The sequence below is a fragment of the Neodothiora populina genome (assembly GCF_041146345.1).
Source record: "Neodothiora populina strain CPC 39397 chromosome Unknown canker_contig_15, whole genome shotgun sequence".
Taxonomy (NCBI): domain Eukaryota; kingdom Fungi; phylum Ascomycota; class Dothideomycetes; order Dothideales; family Dothioraceae; genus Neodothiora; species Neodothiora populina.
The window spans coordinates 2,294,665-2,314,922 of record NW_027191413.1 but is presented as its reverse complement, the minus strand read 5'-3'; the positions used below and the strand labels follow the sequence as shown (position 1 = coordinate 2,314,922).

Below are 20,258 nucleotides of genomic sequence, written 5' to 3'. Positions count from 1 at the left end.
AACGACGCGGCGCGTGGCTGACACGACTCAGGACTGTAACGCCAAGACTTTGGGTCCTCGAAATCAAGAGTCGCTGCTGGTGATTGGCTCGCTTAGCGGTAGCAGAAAAGCGCACCCACGGGATTCGCCGTGCCAGTGCAACAAGTCGTTCGAAGTTGTCCGCAAATTCTTGTCTTGTCTTTTCGTATCGCGACCGTCAACCATCTGTACTAACCTCCAGCAGATCAAAATCAACAGTAAGTAGTCTCATGAGGAAGCGTCGTGTGTGGTCTTGTCAAGCTGATTCTTTTGCAGATGGGTAAGCACACATTCTCTTCCTTAGGAACCTCTGGCGTATGGCAATAGCGACCTCCTTCACCATCAGCGCAAAACTTTCTCGACAAGCTACACAGAGTCGGATGGGGCAGCAGTGAACGCAATGGCATTTGTTTGATGGAATTGGAGCTGGGATGGAGAGCTGCGTGAAAGCGTTGACTGGATGAGGAAAGAGATTTGTTCATTGGAAGAGCTTTTCTCGATCGCGTCCATTGAAGACCACCGCAACACACCGCCATCGACTGCATTCGCCGCAATCACCGCCTCTCCATCCGACTCTGTCTGGCCGCCGCCGAGACCGAAAACCAAAAAACCATGAAAAAGAGCAAGGAAGTTGGCTGACATGTGGACAATCACTTCAGGTCGCCTTCAAGAGTACCAGGTCATCGGGCGCCTCCTCCCCAGCGAGGCCAACCCCACCCCTAAACTTTACCGCATGCGCATCTTTGCCCCTAACGAGGTTGTCGCCAAGTCCCGTTTCTGGTACTTCCTCTCCAAGCTCCGCAAGGTCAAGAAGGCAAACGGCGAGATCGTCACCCTGAACCAGGTACTTTCACACCTCCTCCACTTCATAACCTGAGCCTCAGAGCCAGAGACAAAAGAGCCATGACCTCTCAGTCGACAATGGGCTGCAGCGCTAGGCGTTTTTGGAACGCATGTTAATCACGCGCCTGCAGATTCATGAGAAGCGCCCTCAGAAGGTCAAGAACTTCGGTATCTGGATCCGTTATGACTCGCGCTCCGGCACCCACAACATGTACAAGGAGTACCGCGACATGTCCCGCACCGACGCCGTCGAGTCCATGTACCAGGACATGGCCGCCCGCCACAGATCTCGTTTCAGATCCATCCACGTACGTTTTTTTTCTTTCTTCTTTTCTCTTCCATTCAAATCTCCCGCAGGTCGCCACTCTGCCTGCTCGGTCGAGTGCTGTGCTGACCCAAAAACAACACAGATCCTCAAGGTTGTCGAGATCGAGAAGTCTGACGACATCCGCCGCCCTTACATGAAGCAGCTCATGACCAAGGACCTCAAGTTCCCTCTTCCCCACCGTATCCCCAAGACCGCTGGAAAGAAGGTCTTCGCTGCTCACCGTCCTTCCACCTTCTACTAAGCTTGTCGCCTGTTGCGTTATTGCCGGGGTCATGGGTTGGGTACAGTATTTTTTCGGACGAGTTCACCAGGGGTTGTTGCTCAACTAGACGGAATACCAAAGTTAGGAGCATCGACGCTCCCCCCGTCCGGGGAGGTGTCAAAAATGAAAAGCCATTTAACGTCACCATTATGAAACTTGCAATTTTTTTTCCCTTTTTTCCATGCGTTGGTAATCATATGTCTTCATATGTTTATCTTCGGCAGAGTAGAGATACGATCACGTCTTTAGGTGTGCGATAGGTGAAGGGATCATTGAGAACCTTGCACCCAGCATAGGAATTGAAATGCTTCAACAGCACATCGATACAATCACCCAAGATCCATAACATTGCAACAGGAAAAAAACAAGAGTCATGTGAATTCTCATCTATTTAGGCGCAAACTCTTCAATGACACTCTTCGGCTCCGTGTACACACCCAGAGCCTTGTACTCGACATCTTCGTACCCGAAAGCCTTGGGCCCACCAATTTCCAGACCTCTTGGCGTCTCAGTCCATCGAGGGGAACAAGTGATACCGAGCACGACAACTTGATACCCATACTTGAACTCCGGAACACCGAGAGCGCGTCCAGACTCTTTGTCCAGCACAACAATGAGATCGGGAACAGCAGCGACAATGCTCTTCGTTCCGTCCTCGGCAATGTGCTCCGCAAAGAGACTCTCGTTCTTGAAAGGGATCTCCATGAGGCCTCCCTCTGCCACTGCGGGCATACGCTTGTCGTCCACCGCGCCGTCGTCGTCCTCGGTCGAAACATTCGCAATGTGGATTTCGCCGTACGAATGGCCTTTGTAAAGTCTACGCTCCACGGCGACGATCTTGCCGCGGAACAACACTTTCGCACTCTGCTGTCCACCAGCTTCTTCGATAATGGCTTCGGCGACGGTGGACAAGCTGTTGGTGGCTTCTGCTTTGGCGATGCAGCGGCCTACACGCCATGCCATAGAGCACGTGTTCAGCACAGCATGCTTGCGAACTTTGTCCGTAGTCGTAGGCTTCGCCGCCATGCCGACTCGTGATCCCATTTCCGAACACGACGCTCGGAGGGCTCTGTCGACAATCTCGTCGTCCGGAGCTCGCACCATCAAAATCGACTTGCCGTCTCCGGAGTCGATGGCGCAAGGCACCAGTTCTCCGGGCGTGTGCACGGCCAGTGTCGTCTGCCAGTACGTAGGGTATGCGCGTCCCATCCAATCCGCGTCGATGACGGGTCTGTCGAAGAAACGCGAGGATCCGACCAGGAAGGGCTCGAGGCCGTTGGCACCGCCGATCTCGAGTCCACATACTGCGTCAAAGGTGTCGTGGTGCAGATACTCCATGAGAACTTTGAAGGCATCCACCGTTTCTGTCGACTGCAGCCTCTCGACTGAAGTCGCCGGCGATCCCATGTGTCCTCCCCAGTAGATGTTGGCGCTCTCGGGCAGACTGGAGTGGTCGATGACACGCATCCGGTAGCCAGCGCGTAGCATATCCCGTAGTTGGATTTTGGATGCCGCGGGACTGCCACCTCCGGCGCAGCCAAGAACGTAGCATCCATCTGCAAGATAGGCAAGATCTGTCTCCGAGATGAGCCACTCCTTGACGCCTGTTTCTTTGTTCAAGACAATTTGGGGTCGGTATGTTTGGGGGTCGACAGTCGCGACTTCAAGCACTTTTTGGGTATGAGATTTAGCTTCTTCGACTTCTTCATTGACTTCTTCCTCGGCGTCGTCCCCGTCTACCTCAACCGTCTTCGCAACGTTGATGTCAAGCTCTCCAACAGCTTTGACGATGGTCCGCAATCGATTGGCGACATACTGCAAGGGCATCGTATCGATTTCGGCAATGAAGACGCTGTCCTCGACTGCTCCCGCAGCGATCGCCCGCTGTATGGCCAGCTTCTTGGCGTGTTCAGTAGCCTGAGCCACCGTCTGATTCGACACACCCTGCACGATGTCTACGGATCCACCGACTTTCGAACAGGCGGCACCCACTGCGTTGGCAACATCATGGAATGGCGGGCAGATGAGTTGAGAAGAGCCAGCCAACACTTCGGGTGCCAGAACAGAGCCGCCACCTACCAAAAGGACAGGCAGAGGTTCCGGCGAAGTCTTGACGACGTCTATGGCGCCTTCCAAGAGTGCTTTGATACGATGCTGTGCGTCGCGAACAAGTTCTGGACTGAGCTGGCTGACGGCTGACTTCTTGCCTATATCTGCTTTGCCCGAAGCCACGGAGATGTCGGTAGCCGTCAAAGTGCTTCCGCCAAAGACGAGACCTTCGGTGGTCAGATTGTGGCCCACAGAATCAGGACCAACAGTGATCTTTCCGTCTACATCTCGCACGAGTGAACCACCTCCAAGGCCGATAGAGTGTAAGTGGGGCATCGAGTAGTTCACTCTGACGCCTGCGACCGTCACGTATGCCGACGCTTGTCTAGGCAGACCATAAGGGAGCAAGACACCGACATCTGTCGTGGTGCCTCCAATGTCTACCACAATCGCTGATGATTTACCTACCTCATGTCCGGCGAGGTAAGCTGCTCCTCGCATCGAGTTCGTGGCACCAGAGGAGAATGTGCGCACAGGCACTCTGGCAGCAGACGCGGAGTCGAGCAGTGTACCGTCATTTTGAGTTAGGAACAGCGGGCAGGTCAATTGTAGAGCGTTCATGGCGAACCTGAAGCGCCGGACTGTTTTCCTGGCGTATTTGAGGATTGCCGCGTTCAGGATGGAAGCGTTCTCTCGTTCCAAGAATCCTGCATGGTCACTTATGGTCAACAGGACTGCACCATACCGGCCACTCATGATGGTGAAGCGCTTTGGTCTTACCAATGTTAGCAACTTCGTGGGAACAAACCACACTGCACCCCGGTATCTCTCTCATGACAATCTCCCTGACTCTATCCTCCTGCCTATGCGTCTCATCGATAGGCGAATAAACACCAGCGACAACAACAGCACTGATACCCAACTCGATGATTTCCTTGCATTTCTCTACAACCTGGGCCTCCACAACAGGAGCCTCTTGAGACCCATCTATGTGCAATCCTCCATCCACATAGCCCACATAACCTTTGATGATAGATACCAAGCCAGGTGGCCAATCCGAGAAAGGCTGCACTTCGCGCAAGAACGATTTGGAAAGCCGCAATACTGCTACTCGACTCAACCGACGTGCATCCTGCTCGACTACAGAGTTCAAGAACGCTGTTGTGCCGACTGTGACACTGGCGATGGATGATGATGGGATCGAGGACGAGGTCAGTACTTCACGAACCGCTTCCTCGATGCCGCTGGTTATGTCTGGGGTTGTCGGCGCTTTGTGGTGGGCTAGTACACCGCGGGTTGGAGTGTGTTTCTGTGTTGGATCGATCGCTACGGCATCGGTGTTCGTGCCTATAATGTTTTGTGAGCTGCTCCGGAGGTAGATTGATAGTGTGGAGCGATGTCATTGACCTCCTACATCTACACCAATTCTGATGTGTTTAGACATGTTCACTTGCTACTCCTATTTGACCTGGCCCTACTCTGTGAGTGAGTCAAAACACTTTATGCATTATATACACTTCACATACATATATGTGACCAACATGTTCTAGCGAGCAATACATTATCGCCCAGCTCATAGACACCTACCTTACAAAGCAAGCGATAAGAGAAAGCATGGCCTATCAACCCGGCCGAGCGTAGATACAAGCAGCATGTTACACCATTCTTCGCCTGCTGTTCGTTACCACATCGCTTGCTCTGCCCGACATCGTATCCGAAGATGCTTTTCGAGTATCCATTGTTAGAGACTATCAGGAGCGCAGATCAGATGTGGCTGTTTGCGAAGAATTAAGCTTCTGCGATAAGGAATGTTACTCAAGCTGAGTCGATGAACGAGTTGGCCGTTCGGTCACCGAGAGGAGTATGGACTGCCAAGCCTGATGCTCATGCAAGGCACCGCCGAGCCAGGGCTGTTCACTTCCATCTCCTACCTTACTGCTGCATGCCTGTATGCGGCAATGAGTCACGCATATAGACGTCTCCACTGCCAGCAGGCGAATCAAATTCGTCGACCGAAATACTGATCGATCAACTGTCATGATATAGCCTGACTCAGAACCTACAATATCTCCGACTACCTGTCCCATGGAACCGGGACGCACCACCAGTGTATACCGCAAGCCACATCTATTCTGCTTCACTGCTGCCTACAACCCCATGACACCCTAGCCTACGGTAGCCAGGCAGCTTGTGAAACACTGACGCCTTGCATGTATGCATGCTAAATGACTCCCCTCGTGATATCGCGGCGTTATCGCGACAAGGGAGGACGCGTTAGCCAGGACGACGCGTACCAATTATATCTATTCCTGCTTCTTTCCTTTCAACTCTTTAGGGTGCCATTGCTTTTGACTCAGGCTATCAATAGCGTCGTCAGTCGGTCAACTGTTTGCCTGGGCGTTTCCTTTTGTTGGGCGGGCGCATGATGTCTGTGTGAGTGTATGTGTGTGTGTGTACGCCCGGGGGCTCGGGTGCGTGCGAATGTGATCGCCTAGGCGGTGTTTGAGTTGGGTTAGGTACCTTATTTCGAGGGCTGCCTTGCAGTGTATATAAGTAGCTCATATAGTAGGTGAGTTGATGTATCCTGTTTCCATATACACGTTTTCCTTGTTCATATCCCGATGCTTTAGTCACTGTCAGCGGTCTTTCACCCAGCCCTCATGTGAAAGTCGAAGTCTACTATAAAGACTGCTACAGTCTCCCCTCAATCACTGTTCACATTGTTCTTCCTCGCCTGCCGGCCACGATGCTCGGATCCAGCAGAAACAAAGATCATGGTAACCGCCACCATAACGACCGAGTGCAGAAGAGCTTCAGCAGAAAACAACCCTCTTTCTCGTTCCGCACTGCACAGAAAGAGAGATCGTTCAAAGAAGCAGCTGAGGTGTACCAATCGTCCAGCAGCCCTGCCTCGGCGCCATCGCCCTTGAACTCCAGCATTATCACTCTCTGCGTCGGCCCTTCCCGTTGTATCTTCGCCGCCCACGAAGAAGTCCTGTGCCACTCCCCCTGGTTCGCGGATATTCTTCGCAGACAATCGCACTCACATGCTGCAGTAGAGGCGCCGATTCGCTTCACTTCCGAGGGCCAACGCATCGACTTGCCTGATCAAGAAGCAGAAGTCATCAGTAGCGTACTTGAGTATCTCTACAAAGGAGACTATTCGCCTCGACTGCTCCTTGACAAAAGACGGGGCACATGGACTCTCGAGGACGACAGGGATAGTCAAGGTACCGAGTCTGTAGCGCTGCCCCATGCATCCATGGGACCAGTGTTGAAAGACACAGTTATTTACGTACGTTATTTTATCCCTTCCTGTTTTTATGCCCTGCCCTCCGCAGAAGCTGACAGCCCAAATCAGTGTACAGCAGACCTATACTCCCTCCCAGAGCTTAAACGCCTTGCGCTCAAGAAACAAGGCCTGCACCAAGGCATTCAATGCGCCACGATCCTCAACAGTGCGCGATTCGCCTACGATAACACGCCCGACACGGACTCGAGGCTGCGAGCTCACTATCTCGCGTTAATCATCAGAAGCAGAGATGTCTTCAGGCGGAGTGGGACCATGCAGCTCGAGATGGACAAGGGGGGCAGGATGTGGTTTGATTTGTTTGTGGCGTTGGCTAATCATTTGGATGATGTTATTGGAGTCAAGGAGGGTCGTTGATGACTTGTGTATGACTTGAAACAGGAAAACGAGAAAAGGACTAACGGGAGACAATGGGGGGACGGGGTGTGTATCAATTTGCCATTGGCCTGCAGGACTGTGATGAACTCGGTCTGGCCTGATTTCGCACGAGAGAGGGAACTCGATAAATTGCACAAGGACAAAATGCTGGAGAATAAGGCGGATCTCTCTTCTCTCATGAAGATTTTCATACTTCTTACATAGCGTCTGTATAATTAGAACTTTTTGTTATTCATTCACGTCTCTGCTCTTGTGACAAACCATCAGTAAGGATTGAATCTATCCTTCTTCTTCTGCTTCTTGTCCTTCCTCCGCTGCTTCTTACTCCCTTCACCATCATCGACCTCCATAGCCCCGGCTTCAGCGGCTTGTGATCCGCCTTCCTGGGCCCATAGTCTGACGTGGCCGTCTTCGCCACATGTCAATATGCATTGACTCTATTCCTGCGTCAGCTTTTTATACCGTTTCTGATGACTCATGATGCTATTGTTGCCTTGCTTACTGTAGTGTCAATGAGAATATCACGGACGATCTCGTCTCCGTGAGCGCCTGAAAAGTCCATAACCTCTCCGACATCAAATGACCAACTCGGCCTCAGCGGTATCATGGTCAATCTTGATGTGCTAGCTCCGAAATTTGTCAGTCGCCGTATACGAACGCTTAGAAATGGAAAAGGGTGACTCATACCCAGTGTCACCTGCAGCTATCCATGCCGGCGAAGAAGGATACACATCGATGACATAGCTGCACCCTAACCGCTCTCTCACGTCACCGAACGCCGTGATCGGCAACGTCGCGTCCTCGGGGTCAGTCGGCTTGCTCAGCGTATAGACGGAGAGCTGCTCGTCAGAGCTGATGGCATAGACTTGGTCGTCGGACAGAAAGCCCGCGCAATGGACTGCAGCTTTGTGATTCAGCACTTGGACGAGGGCGTCGTCTTCGTCTGCGATTGTGGTGTCGAAGATTGATACTAGGCCATCCGTTGCTGCTGATAGGAGGGTCTGTGGTCGCGTCGGGTGGAATGCTAATTGTGTGATTGTGTCGTTGTGGCTCTCTGTGTATTGCCGCAGTGGGGTGCCTGTGTTTCGCATATCCCTACAGTGGTCTTGTCGTCAGGTATGAGAACACAAAGACCATAGGATCAAAGCTCCACTTTCCCTGCTTGTATCTGTGGCAACGAAATTCACAAAGTACGAGAGGGTGATATGTATGGAATGTAGAAGCAAACCTACCATAACAATATGCTCACATTGCCTAGACCTTCCTTCAGATTCTCCGTACCAGCCGCGATGAGATTCTCTCTACATGCTAAAGCTGTAAGGCCAGAGCCACGAGCTACACAACACAACTACGTAAGCACATCAAATCCTCACTCGCGACATAAAATGTCCCCAGGAACAGAGAGCATTCTTTTTCTCTGACATCAAAACTTACGATCATTCATTACCGCCCCCGCAGAACTCGCCCTTTCGTCCCAGCATCTCACAGCACCGTCCCGACCAGCAGTGACCCACCCTCTCCCCTGCGTGTTCGCTCTGAGACACGTCAACCCATCGTGCGCCTTAGTCTTGGTATGCAACAGAGCAAGACTCGAAGGATCGAATACGCGGAGCGAGTCGTCCGAGGAGATCGCGGCGCAGAAGGTCGCCGTCCGCGCAAGGGAGTAGATATATGTATCTGGTGGAACCGAAAGGTTCGACGATGCGAGCTGTTTCGTTGTTATCGTCGTCGACATTTTTTCTTTTGCTTTTGCTGTTGTAATGAGGTGTTTTCGTTTTGCCTCTTTTGATTTTTCTGATTCTGCTAAGGTACGATATGGAGCATTTTTGGCGGGAGCTCGCTTGCGAATCTCCTGGGAATGATTACCAACTTCTCTTCTTGGCGTTGGAAGTGCGACTGTCAATTTCACTTCACTCTTGACTGTTGAATCGGTAACAGCATTTCCGAACGCATACAAGGGGAATCATGTGATTGATGCCGCTTGAGAGCAGTTGTCATGTAGTCGTAACCTGCCCTGAGATTGGCAGCACACCTTGCCTACTCTTGTATATGATGTGTCACCACGGATATATCGCGATATAAATGATGCTACAAGGCATCTTACTAGATTTCAAGGACGCCAACTTTCTACCGATACATACCCACTTGTGAGCTCACAATATCAATGGGTCTGTATTCGACATCATGTCGGTACCGAAAACAACCTCGAAGGCTACTACCACTCTGGCTTTGTTCTGTCCCAAGGAATGGATTTCTTTGTTTCGCTTCAAATGATACACACCACACTACGGCCAAGTATGATTTCAGGTGAATTTTTCTTCCTTATTTCTTCGTACCAAATACACAACGTATCGACGCAAGCGTCGAAATGACTCGACCGGATGCGGTGCCAATCTGGCACTATAGTGATGCTTTCCTTAAAATCCCAGTTCGCAGTCTACCATCAACCCACTCAATCTTCTTGCACAAATCTGTCCATCTAGCGTGAGCAAAGTATACGACATAGAATAGAAGCCTGTCATTCAAAAAACATTGAGCATGGGAGATCGGATCGGCAATACAGGGAGACCCCTGAATCGAACCATGATCGGAGCACAGCAGCCTCCTCCTCTCACCCTTGGTACGACAGGCACGACGGGAACTGACAGTGACCAAGCTATGGCTGATGCCGCACCTGGTGGAGGGGACACTCATGATGATCAGGACACAGTAATGGCTGGCGATGACCATGAAGACGTGGCAGACTCCAGCGTGGTTGAGATATCTGCTCTTTCGCCTCCGGCGCCTGCTGTTCCTGTCGAAGATAATGCCACCTTCCTGCGAGGCCCACATCGACGCCCAGCTACAAGCGAGGACTACTGGCAGGGGGTCAAACTCCTAGGACGAGGCGGATTCGGAAGGTCGGGCTTGTGGGTCAGATATAATCGAAGAACTCATCGAATACTGGAGAGAATGGTAAGTGAACAACATCGGCGGCAAGGTAAAGCTCACCACGTGTACACAGGTCGTGAAAGAAATCCAACCTCGCCGCGACAAATTTGATGACGAGGGGGAGTGGTGGATAGAAGGGCACTTGCAGAAATATGATGCGCCTCGTGAGGCTATGGTCGCGATGATGCTCGCACATGACAGTATAGCCCGAACACTGGCATACAGCGTGGACGAAGTGAACAGGCGCTACAGAATCTACATGGAGATGGTCGGCTATCAGACTCTTCAACATCTATTGGACATTCACATTGGTGGACAGTAAGTACAGATCATGGTGTCGTGAGCAACAGCGGATATTGTTGACTGGTCTTAGGCAAAGTCTTGACGATGGTTCAGTAGTAACTGTTCCTGGGCAGCCGTTTCCAGAGCCTTTCTGCTGGTTTGCACTCCGGCGAATGGCGGCGGCGGCTGACATAATGCAACGTTTCCCTCAAATAAACCAATCCGAAGACTATCCTCAGTGGTTACATGTTGCCCAGGTCGTCCATCAAGGTAGGCGTGTCCAGCCGGTTATCATTATATTGGACCATACTGACGCATTTCGAAATCGCCAGATATCAAGCCGTCGAATATTTTTCTCGCCCCAGCGGTCGCCTCGTCATATCCTGTGTACCCTCGCGCTAAGCTTGGGGACTTTGGATCGGCGCGTGTCACATTCCCTGGCGATGGATCCAACTCACGTGGCTGGCGCGATGGGACGACTCTTGGTTATCTGGCTCCAGAGATGGATAGGATTTTCAAGGCTCATGGGTTCCCAATGGGGGGCCCAGGTCGACATTCGTATGCCACGAACATATGGCAGATTGGTCAGACAGTTCGTCACATGATGATGCTGCTAGACCATCCTTCTCAACACCAGATCATCTATGCAACCACCCCAATTATCAACTGGGGGCAACCTATGACCAACATGGCTGCTGCATACAGTACAGATCTGATTGATACGATCCGAGCTTGCCTCAATCCTACCTCAGCTTTGAGAATAACTCCGGCAAATTTGATTGCCGCATGCGACAATCTGGGAGCCAACCACATGTCGGACATGGACGACCGTCGCCTTGCGAAAGATTCTAATCATCGGCAATATCATCTACGACCACACGAGCTGAAAGACGACTATGAGGTTGGCATGAGACTGAACGAGGCCGTCCTCTTCACCTGATCGTGTTGCCTAGGATGATGTGCTGCCTAAACCCTTGCTTTGTAGAAATCGAAGGCAGATCTGACAATGGTCACAAGCTCGATCAGATTCAATTTCATAGGGTTCCATATATTCGCTATTTCATTGTAAGCCGTAACGTGATTTCGACATGAATATATTGTGTAAATTGTGTCAGTATCGATGATGACACTTATTAGTTCCCATCATAAAAGGCGCAGCAGTAGTCACATGTGCAGTCGTCTGTGTCACAATCGTTCGAGATGTGGTCCTAAAGCAGTCATAAAATTTGGTATCGACGGACGGCTCCAAGCTGGTGAAAGCCGGGTCATGGGACCAAAGTCTAGCCTTGGCGGACGGAGCCTCCATGTTTGCCCGATGAGTCACACACCCAGATCCGCCTCGGATCTCGAACCTCGAGCAGAGCGTACGAGCTTGTTCGATGGATTTCTGTGCATCTGGTTTGCGCCTAGACCAGTCACAAAGTAGCACAAAAATGTGACACTTGCAGAAGAGTCACGTTATTCCGAGATCGGGTACCCGCCACGTTGAAGCCTAAGATAGCAGTCAAGTATATAGGAGCAGGGACAAAGGTAGGCTGTCTGTCTTCACTACATACCATCCATCTATCTCCTTTCTTTTGCAAGCCTTTCCTTTTACTATTTTCCTACTACTTGCGCATTCCATATCCACTTTTTCAACATGGGTCAACGCCACAACAGGAAGCGCACTAGAAGCAGACCAAGAAGAAACACAGGCAATACAGGCAACATTGGGTCTGTGCCCAACGAAGTCGCCTATCCATCAACGATCCAGTCGCTTCCATTTATCTCTGCTCCCAGCATCAATAGACCAGGATCTCCGGCCTCAGCCTGCAGCGACTCCGAGGATCATACAAACGCTAGGCGTGTGCATGTCTTTGGTGGTGATGCGGGGGATGAAGCAGGCGAGCTCTGTGCCCCTATGCTGCAAGTTCTTCTTGATCTCTTCGATGGGGTCGACTACGATGATAAATGATTGAACGAATTTCTTTCTTTCCTATGATACCCCCTCACACACCCATCTTCGGTGCACGGTGCGCCTATTCATGTACATATGTACATACTGGTCAATCAAGCAATATCACTTGATTTGTTTTGCCACATCTCCATCCATCTTCCAGATTGCTTTCTCAATAAGCTGCGACAAGCTCGCCACACTAGTATCGGCAAAGAACTCCTTGAGCTTCTTGTCCAACCATTTGACATCTTCTGTGCTTTGTCCTGGTCCTGTATGACAGCTTCATCAGTGACATGAGCAAATTATTTCGGTAAATACACACACCTCCAGCCCAGTGTCCCCATATCGACGGGAATGCTTCGCAGACGCCAACACCCGGCCTCATGCATTGAACCTCACACTCGGAGTCTTCAGGACTGCAGATAGCACATGTTATTACGAGCACCTGAAGGAGCTGAAGCATGACTCACGGGAAATATAAGTCCGTCTTGCCGGGCAGAACCAAGGTCTTGGCCTTGATTCCTTTCATGGCCGCTTCGAAGTCGTCGTTGTATGGTTCTTGTGCTGAGACGTCTCCAGCCTGCCACGTGTATAACATACACAGCATGTTCTCGGGGTCTACGGGTCGCATCAGTCAGCGGGCTAGTGGAATTGCAACCATGCATAACTGCGCTTGCCTTTCGAAAGTGCCCATGCCTCCCAAAACTCGACCATGAAGCTATCATTTTTCAAATCAGCAAGGAGCGACAGCACCGATTGGACCGGACAAACCTCTCGAGATCCTTGTACCCAAGCACATTCTCATACAACCTGTCCCGATAAAACGCTTGACTGAAGCCCCAACCTGCATAAACTCGACCTAAAGCCTTAAGACCCACTTGACGCTCTTCGTCCGAGAACGCCCTGTACCCAGATGAATGGACTTCGCCTTTGCAGATGCCGCCTGAAGAAGCACCTTTTGGCGCAACTAGCGCGACCTTGACGCCTTCGAGGAACACCTGATTATGCAAGGACGTCTTGGCCGACCCGCAGAAGGGCACAGTCTTGTCCATGAAATCGGGGTATTGGGTCGCCCACTGATATGTTTGACCGGCGCCCATGCTCCAGCCCAAGACAGCAAACGCATGGTTTATACCCAAATGCTCGGTGACGAGTCTGTGCTGGGCATGAACATTATCATAGAAGAGGACTTTAGGAAAAGGCCTCAGGTCTGGGAAGTTGGAGGGAGACGAGGACTGACCGTTGCCGAACAGAGCGGTTATGATTATGAAGTACTCGCTTGGGTTGAGGGTTTTATCCTCGCCGATGAGCCATTCGTTGTCTGATATCGCGCCACTGTACCATGTAGGATAGATTATAGCTGGCGATTTTGGGTCGCCGAATGTCTTGTACGCTATGTACGCAGAGGGGATTAATTCTCCGTTCTTGAGCTCAAAGTCGCCCAGGGCGTATGTCTTGTAGTCGTGAGACATTGTCGTGCACGGTCACAAAGAGTCACTCTAGGTAGGTGCAGTGTTTACTAGTCAATACGATACTCTCGACATAGAAGATGGAATGTTGAATATATGCCACTGTATAAGCAGAGATAAGGACCCCGCCTTTCCACTGTACTAAGGTAAGGTACTGTAAATATTTATGCCGTGACGTACTAGTGGCGCCTGGAAGTAAGGCATCCTCCTAATGTCAACTTCACAGAATAGTAGAGCAGTATGTGTATAAACAATGGCTGCTGTACGCTCCATCGAGGTTGGAACCTAGTACAGAGGCAACATTGTGAATTTGACAGCCCGATTATCATCTATTGCGGTCACAGTCCTTACCAGACCGACTTCGGGAAGTCTGCCGCGCAGAAAATAGATCCGAGAAGAGAGGACGAAATGGGAATTCACAGGCAGCTCCTCCAATCTCACACTGAAAACACTATCTTATTGACGAACATAGTTCGCAGCTCCAAACAAACCTTGTCAAGCAGAGAGGTACTGTACAATCGTCATTCTGATTCAAGAATTGGAATCGGAGAAACAAAGAAGGTATCCGGTAATTGGTAATAACGCGGAGTTTACGTGCCCCGCGAGCGGAATTACGACATCTCTATCTCTAATTCACGGACCCTCCTGTGGGGTATCGAAATATGGTGGATACAATCGCTGAAGAAGTGCCGGAAACTCATGGATGCCCTAGGGTAAATACAACTTCCTCGTCATCATAGAAAACAAATCCATACATAATCCACTGCTCACCCCCCACAGCATTTCTTCTACAGCGCATTGCAAAGAGCAAAGATGAGTTCGGACAAAGAACAACGCACCCAGGACCCCACTGCAGCCGAGCACAAGGTCAACGAGGCGGCGGCCCCGCCAGCCCTCGACGCTGAGAAACACGTCCAGCGCAACCCGCACCCAGACTTCAAGAAGGTCGAGGCCTCGAGGCCAGACTGGAATGAGAACACGAAGTGGGAGTTTCACAAGACCCGAAACCCGGACTGGAAGTTGGGCGATGGTGCTAATGATGGAGGAGCGAGTCAGAAATATGATCACGTGCGTTTTCTTTTCCTTGATATGAGTTTAGTACAGAGATGGGAAGTGCTGATATGGTACCGTGACAGGTTGAGATTGACCCTTACGAGGAGGGAAGGCCGGCCGTGTTCAACTACAAGTTGCTCATCTCGACCATCATCCCGCGCCCCATCGGGTTCATCTCTACAACCTCGAAAGATGGTAAGTGGCGACAACCTCCCGGAGTGATTTTCAAGATATGGGCAAGCGACATCAGATCCGCTTGACACTGACTCCACCCCTCAGGCAAGAGTTCCAACCTGGCCCCCTACTCCTACACCCAGCTCGTAAACCACGACCCACCAATCTTCATCGTTTCACACGCAGGCGGCGTCGCCAACGCCAAGGACTCATTCAAGAACCTTCTCGAGACCGGCGAGTGCGTCATCAACATCGTCAGCGAGCACTTCCTCGAAGCCGCCAACGCGACATCCATCAACGCGCCCTACGGCATTTCCGAATGGGCGCTCACGGGGCTGACGCCCGCGCCTTGCTCGCAGGTCAAGGCGTCCAGAGTCAAGGAGGCTGTCTTCGCCGTCGAGTGTAAGTTGATGGAGACCAAGGAGTTCGAGAGCAAGGCGACGCCTGGCAAGAAGACGAATGTCCTGGCTATTCTCGAGGGCGTGAGGTTCTGGGCTCGCGAAGATGCTATTAATGCCGATAAGAACATTGTTGATCCCGCGGTATGTCGCTCTCTTTCCTCACCCTTTCTTCTCATCCACTTCTCGTAGGAATTGTATGTTTGAGACATGAGCTGACATTGTGCAACACAGATCCTTCGCCCAGTGGCCAGATTGGGCGGCATCACCTACGGCAGAGTGACCGAGGGCATCGAGCTGCCCCGACCTGATTGGGACGAGCACAAGGACCAAGCCGAGAAGCTGGGTCTTGTTCAGCCCAAGACCGAGGGCCAGTGACTGTCTCGGGCGAAGTTGTAGATCTTTCTTTCTCTCTGTCCACGTGAAGAATATAGCTGTCTCCGGCCGTCTCCATTTTCCGAGTAAGGACTGGTCGGTCTTGTGTAGACTGTGGCTTAGACGGTAGATGGAAGGAAATGGTTAGAGATATACATCAAACCTAAAAGTAAATCTGGTATCTTTGTGGAACTTTGTGTGACTCTTGTGTACGGACTAAGAGATGGTGGAAAGGCTACAAAACAAGCGGTAAAGACTGTGATTGCGTGGTTGAACTTCTACCATGACGTCGAGAAATGCCATCTCCATAAACGAATGAAGTACAAAATTACTTGACAGGCGAAAAGCAAGGACAGAAAACAAGGAACCAAGACTTAGCATTACAATCGTCCACCTCACTCCCACATGAGTCTCGACTCGCCCCGTGACCACTGAACCCAAGAGCCGACAATCTTATAACTTTTCTGCCCCATCGCTGTACCACAATTCGCTCCTTAATCTTTGAGTATTTCTTCTTTCTCTCTCTCTCTCTCTCTCTCAGAGCATGCATCTTACCATTACATACCTCATAGATCGTGCTCGCACAAGTCTCTCCCAAGCTTCTTCATGTTTCGTTGTCAATGTCATCGAATAAACTGTTCGACTTGACACCTAATTGTTTCCCATCGGATTATCTTCCATCACACTGTCTTCCTCGACGATGAGTTTGGCATCATAGCTGTGATGATCCTGGCTATATGCCAGTGTATAGTCTGCGACTGTCGGGGAGTCGACTGCAGTAGCAGGCGAGACGACACTCAATGCCAAAGCATCCGCAGGAAGTCGATATGACTCGGCAACAGCAGCAGTAGTGGTTGCGACAAAGCCCAGTTCAGGAGACACCTCAAGCCGTGACGATGACAAGTGATCCAGCTCGTGCTCTTCTTGTCCATGTAGCCCCCAGGGACTATGTTGTATGCTGACTCCTCGTATTGCGTCTTCATTGTCGGCCTCCATGTTGCCATCAGTGCGACCATCAAATTGCCGAGCTTGCTCGTCTAGGGTGGCAGCGCCAGTATTCCAACTCGCGGCACCAGCGAAGGCTTGACGTCGATAACGTCTTGCTTCGCTTACCTGCTCGATTTGGCCGTGAGTGCTGCGCAGGGGCACATTGATGCGAAGAGGGCGAGGCTGATGGATTACAAGTCCATCCTTGTATTGATCGTCATGAGGACCGGGACCAGGCTTGAGAGGAGCTTGCTGTGCTTGTTGCAGCTGCATGATGCCATACTGGTCTGAGCCGTGAGCTCCTATATACTTCGAGTGTATGTCGTGCTCGCGGTTGATACAAGAAGTAATGCCTTGGGCGACATGTTGACTAGGAAGTATCTGAAAGCCCGGTGGATTGACAATATGTTTGTCTGTAGTGTCGTTCCAAGTACTACGCACGTTCGGCTCAAGGAGCAACGGATCAGTGGTGTGCCGATGGCGATCAACATCCGAGGCTGTAAGAGCTTTGAAGTCTTCCATACTGGTAGCCATGATCGAACCGCCATGGCTTTGGTTCTGAGATGATGTCGAGGTCGGAATTGCTTGACTTTGAGCCTGGTGTTGATCCTGTTCGGGAAATAAGGTGATAGAGACGCTAGACTCCCCAGGAAGGTCGATTCCATTACCTGCTGCAGTAGCGCGATAGCCCGAGTCGAAGTAAGAATCGGAGTAGAAACTAGGTCGCTGATACTGCATACTTTCCAAGAATGACTGGTAATAGTTCTGAGCAGGAACGGCAGCATAAGGTAGGACAGCTCCTACACAGGGCCATACGTCCTCAACTACCGCGTCACTGTCGGCTCCCTCATTGATCTGCTGATCGAAGAACATTGGTGATTTGAGTGCCACCAAAGCTGAAGAGCCTCCTACGGAACAACCGTTGGGCGAGGCAGACTTCATGATACTAGCATACTGCTGCAAATACTGGCCGCTGTAGCTCTCTGAGCTTTCCTGGGATGAGAAACCAAAAGGATTCAGAGTAGCGTCCGCGCCAACGTTGACATGATCTAACGAAGAGATCTGGTCGTAGATATACGAAAAAGGGTTATTGTTCTCACAGTGAGTGTGGAAGCCATGACGTGACACTGTTTGTGACCGATTCTGTGGAAGCTGAGCATACTGTTGCCATAGATTTGGTACTTCTTGAGACTTCGCTCTGTTCCGGTCGGCCTCGAGTCGTCGGTGTTGCTCTCGTCGCGCTTTTGGGCCTTGCCCCTTTTTGCCACCAGACATTGTAGAAGCAGAAGGGGCAATGACGATCTCATCGCAAGTCGTGCGCCCTCTTTCTCCCTCCTTCGCGAGCTGGAACGTCCAGAAAATCGTGAGTACCGTCTCTGTGTCCGCGCCGTCGGGCTGTAGACTTGCAACAATATCTTGGACCGCAGTCACACTGTTGATTTCTTCCTCGACCGCTTCTCTTATCCTGGTGACTTGAGTCCGGCGTGCTTCTAATGTTTCATGCTCGTCTTCCGCAAGCGGTGTAGAAGCAAGGATGTCAGCAGTCTGCTGATCACGAGCAAGACGCCAGAATAACCCAGCCCAGAACACTGATCGGAAGTTCGTGACTACATACTCGGTCCTTGACTCTCTCTGATTCACGTCGTCAACTGTGGTCACATCTACCTTGTCAAACCTGGCAGGCTCGGGCATGCCGGTGCTAGTGTCGAGAGGGTCTTCTAGTTCGCCGTTGATGTAAATTTTCGTGCGACAAGCGAGGCGAGGCAAGCTTGTGTTGGGCCGAGGGTGTGACGCCGTCGCTGCTCTACTTGTGGACACTGGGGGGCCATGAAAAGCAAATGAGATAGCCAATTCGATATCCGGATTGGAGCACACTTGCTGAGTATCATGGAGGGAGAGCGTGGCATCAATGTGCAAGGTGCGGCCAGTTTGGGGACGAATGGGTTTGAGCATGGCAATGCAAGGGTGGATACGCCAGAGCTCACATATGTCTTTCATTTGGATCGATCGTACCACATTGTTGTCACCGTTACCAAAACTGACCGGCTCATAGCTAGTATAAGTGTGCACAATCTCGGGTCCGCTATGCTCAGTCTGCGCTGGTGTACGTATGTACATCTGAAACTCATCAAGGATAAGATGCAGATGTTCATGCAGAGCTGAGTGTGCTTGTCTGCTTGATCGGAATCTGTTAGGGGAGAAAAGCTGGTGTGACGTGACAGGGTACGTTGAGGCCTGCCGTCGGGCTAATGCTGCGTTGTCTCGACTTGGATGTTTCTTGTATGCTGCACTCGACAAGTAACACATGACTAGCAATATTGTCAGTCTAACAAAGTATACTGGTGACTAAGGTAGGTCTCACTATCGGGTTCGATACGGACGAACTCTTTCAGCGTCTGAATATGGCTAGATATCTGTTTTCTATGCCTCAGTTCGCCTGTGAGTTGCAGTATGTAGTCAGAAATGAGTTCATTGCGACCCATTGCCTTCATACCAGGGCGAGGAGAATGTTTCTTGCGGCCGACGGGTGGCCAACGGACAAGCGCTGTGAGATAAACAATCAGTTGAGGAGCTCTCAACCTTCGACATAGATTACAAACCTCTCAAGAAGGCCTCCTCGAGATGATCTGGCCATTTCTGTTCCTCCTTCCCCTTTCCCTCCTTCGGCTGACGTTTGCGGTAATTGCGATAGCCTTCACATTGAGCAAAGAGGGCCGCCAGCTTCTTCGCAATGGCATCCTGTTCTCTCTCGTTCCGCGGATCATAGCGTTCATACTGTCGACCCTGAGCCTGATATTGTCGGACAAGTTGTCGGTTGGTAGGAACGGCATTATGGAAACCGCTTTCTTCAATGTCACTGAGCTCCTCCGTATCTTGAACAAGGTTGCAAGTGCGTGTTGGAGGAAAGCCGAAGTGCTTGTCATTCCATCCATCTTCCAACATCGGCATTTGCTTGTCGGCACCTTTCAGAGGCGGAGCGTTTGATGGCACGATTGGAGTGCGGATGACGTGGCCCATGGTCCCACTTCTGGAATGATCTCAAGTGAAGAATGTTATGATGATAAGAGAGATCGCTTCACAATGAGAGAAATGTTGTGAAGCCGGTTTGCAATCGTAAGGAACGTAGAAAGTTGGATTATAAGAATATTTGAAGGAAAGAATGGTCCTAGTAAAGACAGGTCTAGATAACTGTAATGTCATGGCCTATGGCTTTGTTTATACATCGTTGGCCAGTCTCCAAGGGAGCCAGATCAGTGCGCCTGTAGTTGACATACATGAGATGGATAGGCCAATCTCAGAGGCGCTGTCAGGCAGGAGTAGTGAGAGAACTAACGGTTGAACCTTCCTCTGTAGCCGAGAGGTGGTTGTGCAGCGATCGCATAGAATTGCTCTTGAGCGACAGTAATCTTATGGGCAGCAAGGGTCTCTTACATGACGACTTTGGCCACCGGGGTGGTTCCAATC

General features: G+C 51.0%; 8 protein-coding genes across 9 annotated transcripts; 4 read left to right on the top strand and 4 right to left on the bottom strand.

The window, feature by feature from the left end:
* Positions 1-658: 658 nt before the first annotated feature.
* On the top strand, positions 659-1,430 carry AAFC00_003133 (60S ribosomal protein eL20; the record flags this gene model as incomplete). Its single annotated transcript, XM_069342562.1, has 3 exons — positions 659-862; positions 993-1,169; positions 1,272-1,430. 3 exons carry the CDS (start codon positions 659-661, stop codon positions 1,428-1,430), a joined length of 540 nt encoding a protein of 179 aa, XP_069199063.1.
* A 408-nt stretch (positions 1,431-1,838) lies between these two features.
* Positions 1,839-4,944, bottom strand: AAFC00_003132 (uncharacterized protein; the record flags this gene model as incomplete). Its single annotated transcript, XM_069342561.1, has 3 exons — positions 1,839-4,207; positions 4,281-4,847; positions 4,908-4,944. 3 exons carry the CDS (start codon positions 4,942-4,944, stop codon positions 1,839-1,841), a joined length of 2,973 nt encoding a protein of 990 aa, XP_069199062.1.
* Positions 4,945-6,246: 1,302 nt separating this feature from the next.
* On the top strand, positions 6,247-7,167 carry AAFC00_003131 (uncharacterized protein; the record flags this gene model as incomplete). Its single annotated transcript, XM_069342560.1, has 2 exons — positions 6,247-6,795; positions 6,862-7,167. 2 exons carry the CDS (start codon positions 6,247-6,249, stop codon positions 7,165-7,167), a joined length of 855 nt encoding a protein of 284 aa, XP_069199061.1.
* A 284-nt stretch (positions 7,168-7,451) lies between these two features.
* On the bottom strand, positions 7,452-8,923 carry AAFC00_003130 (uncharacterized protein; the record flags this gene model as incomplete). Its single annotated transcript, XM_069342559.1, has 5 exons — positions 7,452-7,625; positions 7,691-7,811; positions 7,876-8,283; positions 8,421-8,523; positions 8,623-8,923. 5 exons carry the CDS (start codon positions 8,921-8,923, stop codon positions 7,452-7,454), a joined length of 1,107 nt encoding a protein of 368 aa, XP_069199060.1.
* Positions 8,924-12,040: 3,117 nt separating this feature from the next.
* AAFC00_003129 (uncharacterized protein) lies at positions 12,041-12,355 on the top strand (the record flags this gene model as incomplete). Its single annotated transcript, XM_069348063.1, has 1 exon — positions 12,041-12,355. One exon carries the CDS (start codon positions 12,041-12,043, stop codon positions 12,353-12,355), a length of 315 nt encoding a protein of 104 aa, XP_069199059.1.
* Positions 12,356-12,460: 105 nt separating this feature from the next.
* On the bottom strand, positions 12,461-13,809 carry AAFC00_003128 (uncharacterized protein; the record flags this gene model as incomplete). Of its 2 annotated transcripts, XM_069342557.1 has the most annotated exons (5): positions 12,461-12,606; positions 12,662-12,753; positions 12,808-12,955; positions 13,015-13,055; positions 13,109-13,809. In XM_069342557.1, the coding sequence occupies 5 exons, from the start codon at positions 13,807-13,809 to the stop codon at positions 12,461-12,463; spliced, it is 1,128 nt and encodes a 375-aa protein (XP_069199057.1). The 2 variants fall into 2 exon arrangements, with proteins under 2 accessions (XP_069199057.1, XP_069199058.1); XM_069342558.1 differs by lacking the exons at positions 12,461-12,606; positions 12,662-12,753; positions 12,808-12,955; positions 13,015-13,055 and having other exon boundaries at positions 13,066-13,809.
* An 810-nt stretch (positions 13,810-14,619) lies between these two features.
* Positions 14,620-15,809, top strand: AAFC00_003127 (uncharacterized protein; the record flags this gene model as incomplete). The annotated part of the gene is made up of 4 exons (XM_069342556.1): positions 14,620-14,874; positions 14,943-15,054; positions 15,139-15,575; positions 15,666-15,809. 4 exons carry the CDS (start codon positions 14,620-14,622, stop codon positions 15,807-15,809), a joined length of 948 nt encoding a protein of 315 aa, XP_069199056.1.
* A 648-nt stretch (positions 15,810-16,457) lies between these two features.
* On the bottom strand, positions 16,458-19,811 carry AAFC00_003126 (uncharacterized protein; the record flags this gene model as incomplete). Its single annotated transcript, XM_069342553.1, has 3 exons — positions 16,458-19,102; positions 19,156-19,338; positions 19,394-19,811. The coding sequence occupies 3 exons, from the start codon at positions 19,809-19,811 to the stop codon at positions 16,458-16,460; spliced, it is 3,246 nt and encodes a 1,081-aa protein (XP_069199055.1).
* Positions 19,812-20,258: the final 447 nt, after the last annotated feature.